Source organism: Heteronotia binoei, chromosome 21 (genome assembly GCF_032191835.1).
Source record: "Heteronotia binoei isolate CCM8104 ecotype False Entrance Well chromosome 21, APGP_CSIRO_Hbin_v1, whole genome shotgun sequence".
NCBI lineage: Eukaryota > Metazoa > Chordata > Lepidosauria > Squamata > Gekkonidae > Heteronotia > Heteronotia binoei.
In genome coordinates, this window is record NC_083243.1 from 131,152,659 (window position 1) to 131,156,089 (window position 3,431).

A 3,431-nucleotide genomic window follows, 5' to 3' on the forward strand; every position below is an offset into this window, starting at 1 on the left:
TCTGAGACCTGGTACAGTCTATGGATGGAAGTCTAAGGCAAGGCTGAAGCCAAAAGCCCATTCCCATTTTCACATGTTGATTCTAGCTGACGAGTAGGCAGGTTATTATTAATTATAATTCATAAATATAATAAGCAGGTTAATTTACAAGTTCAAGTGTGAGAAATCTGCCAGTAAGCAGGGTATCATTGCAAGTTAGAGCACTGGGAGAAATAGACGGTATAAAGATGCTGGGGTCTGAAAGACGTGAAGGTGTTGAACATTTTGCATCAGAAACCACAAGGAAACCATTGAAGATAAATGCAACATATAATGTTCTTTGTGCACATTAGCAGTACTAACCACCCACCTTCTTTTTCTCTGACACTCAGGATGGTATTTATAACAAATGAAATACAAGGAATAAATTGATCAATTCTCATTCTCTGAGCTGGTTTTGACCAAAGGAACAATAATTCGGATTTAAGCCGTTTGTGGTGCTGCAGTCAGTGAGGCCTCCATCACAAATCTCACAGTGACATCCTGTTGCTACTGGATAGGAATAAAAGGATTCTGCATGACCAGCACATCCTGGGATCTTTACAGTCTCGTACACAATCTCCTTGAATGTGCAGACATTCTGAACATGTTTATTTCGGGAGTACTTAAAAGGGGGATCCTAATCAAAGAAAGAGAGCAAGAGAGAGACTAGCTATGAAATCCATTTGTCAGCAATGGCCTTTTCTAAGTGTTTTCATCTATAATTTGATATTATTGTGCAGAACCTGATCACAAGTCTGATCAATCAGCCTAATACTGATTGTATTTCTCCCACAACTTCAGTGATCATTAGGCAGCTCCTTCAACTCAAACCAATTTCTTTTTAGGGTCTGCTATATTTGAAACATTTGTTACTCGTTCTGTATCCAGTGAGTGACAAGATATACATATTGCTCTACATTAGAATAAACAGGAACAAGTTTTATAGTGTACAATTTCATTCTAAGCAAGTAAGCAACTTGCTATGAACTTGAACTATTTCCAATATTCATTGTTTGGGAAGTTCAATCCTACCTGGCTTCGAGAGCCTTGCCTTTAATAATCTGCTTCTTGATGGAGGCATCTCATACACAAGGCTGAATCATGTAAAGAGTATCACTTTATTCATTACATATATGATATCTTCAAGAGAGAAGGCATTAATTCCACACTTCAGAGTTATTTCATAACTATGATAACCTACGCTATGACACACCTGGCATATTAGTATTGTGAACATTTCTACCAGCATTTTACGACCCTGTGCTTCTGCCTTCAATAGCTGCACACGTAGAAGTTTAGCAGGTGAAGTTTTCTCTAGGCAGTTGATAACCCTCTTTGTATCCGACTGTTGGTACACTGAGAAGTTTATCACAAGATAAATGGAAAATATCACACAGCTACAAAACTGGACATAGTTTATGTACCTGAGGCCTGTTTAACAGATTTTACCCATACATATTTGCAATTCTTCTTGCATGCAGAGGAAGCTAAATATATACTAGAGAACTTGCAAATCAAGTTATTTAAATAAGTCACACATAAAGGAGTCCAGACTTGCCACCCTTCAATGTCTTCATGCCACAAACAAACAATTGCACCAATGATGCAGACCTAAATGGTCATGGTTCAGTGGCAGAGCATATGATTTGTGTGCAAAAGGTCTCAGGTTCAATCTCAGGCATTTCCAGTTTAAAGGATCAAGCAGCAGATTATGGGAAAGGCCTCTATCTCAGACCTTGGAGAGCTATTGCCGGATAGTACATAACTTGATAGACCAGCAGCCTAACTTAGTATGGCAGTGCCATTGTGTGTTTAGGATGAAGCTTAAGTATATGATTAGGATTAGACCCCATCTAGAATAACCACTTCTGTTTGTTTCCTGCATTTGAAAATCCTTTGGGGTCACCACATGTCAACTGTGACCATGGCATTTTAGAGACACATACAAAATTAATTTAAGTATATGATCAGTGGGTTGGATCCTGTCTAAAATTTCCATACACAGAAAGAGTTCTGTGTGTGGAAGCATGATTTCCCTGTTGCAGCCTGAATTCTGCACCATAAGGCCAGGAGATGGGGAGATTGGAGGAGATGTTGAAGGGTTGCCACAGAAGGGGAGAAATGGTGACAATCATATGTGCACACACATATACACACTGTTGAATGCATGGATCTTTCCATGGGATCCAAACCAATGTCCTGTGGAATTTTGAGGTAGATAATATTTGAAAGCAAGTCCTATTGATTTAAACAGAGCATACTGCTGGATAAATGTAATTAACTAGCATGAAAGGATGCATTCCTAAACATCTGTACTTACAAGTTCCACTGAACTTTCTCCAGCATACATATTCCTAAAATTGGGATACCAGTAGTATTTCTAACAATGGCCCAAATGGTAAAGCACAGAAGCTATTTAAAATTGTTTCTTTGTGTTTTGCTGTACCTCACCTGAGCATTTGTCAGGATCTAGATGAATAGTTCCTTCAGTATTATTTTGTAAGTATTGATGCCTGAGACTCATAGATTCTCACCTTTGTGTAACAGTAACCGGAGCATGAAGTCGCATTCACACTGATGCAAAACCCGCATTCCTCCTTCTCCACTGCTATTGTAACATTGGACAGCACACAATGATTGGAGTATACTGTTTTCCAGCAAAGTAACAGGATATAGAAATTAACTGTCTTCATCCTGCAATGCAAAGGAGAGAATTTGGGGTCAACAGGCTTATGTATTTATGAAACCGGACATTATTATCTATTAGGTAACTTGCAACATCAGATACAAATATAGGCTTCTGCAAATAGAGAATCAGAGGATACACTCAGGTCAGGAGAACTGGACTCTAGAGTTTGTATTGGCCGGCAATTATGTTGTTAAATGAGGAAGGTGGAGATTACTCCATCACCACATAAGAGAAATTAACAAAATGATCAGAAATTTATCTTCAAATAGATGATTGTTCTCTATTTCTAGCACAAATAAGTTCTGTAGTCTTTTTTTCTCTAAAAAAGGAAAGATAATAAATGTATTTAAAAGGCAACAAATGGCTATTTCTATTATTTTAAACAGAATTTTTGTAGCTAACTTTTTAAAAATAACTTGTCATTTCCAAAGCAGTCCTAATTGGGAATCTGCTGAAAGTTACCTGTAGTAGACTTCCTTTGCTGGAATTAGCTGTCAGGAGAGGAAACACTGGCCTTTTATATAAAATCAGATGTAACTTACACCTAAAGTCTTTGCAGAGGATTAAGACAACTGGTATTATTCTGAAGCCCAGTGAAAGAGAACTAATATTATATTTAGCCAGACGCTGAGATGAAACCTTGTAAAATGAAGGCCATGAACAGCATCACTATCCTTAAAATGGCCTGTTATAAAATTTCACATGAAGGAACTTTGGGCCT

General features: G+C 37.8%; 1 protein-coding gene across 1 annotated transcript; it reads right to left on the bottom strand.

Annotated features, from left to right (window-relative positions):
* Positions 1 to 254: 254 nt before the first annotated feature.
* On the bottom strand, positions 255 to 2,714 carry FSHB (follicle stimulating hormone subunit beta). Its single transcript, XM_060262527.1, has 2 exons — positions 2,556 to 2,714; positions 255 to 658 (listed from the first exon to the last, which is right to left on the bottom strand). The coding sequence occupies exons 1-2, from the start codon at positions 2,712 to 2,714 to the stop codon at positions 419 to 421; spliced, it is 399 nt and encodes a 132-aa protein (XP_060118510.1). The 3' UTR covers positions 255 to 418.
* Between the last annotated feature and the right edge of the window lie 717 nt (positions 2,715 to 3,431).

What these genes read in the sequence shown, in the direction of transcription:
- FSHB (XM_060262527.1), bottom strand. Translation starts at nt 2,714, where the DNA reads ATGAAGACAGTTAATTTCTATATCCTGTTACTTTGCTGGAAAACAGTA. An exon ending in CCGGTTACTGTTACACAAAG is followed by an intron (nt 659 to 2,555) that starts GTGAGAATCTAT and finishes TTCTTTGATTAG; the next exon opens with GATCCCCCTTTTAAGTACTC.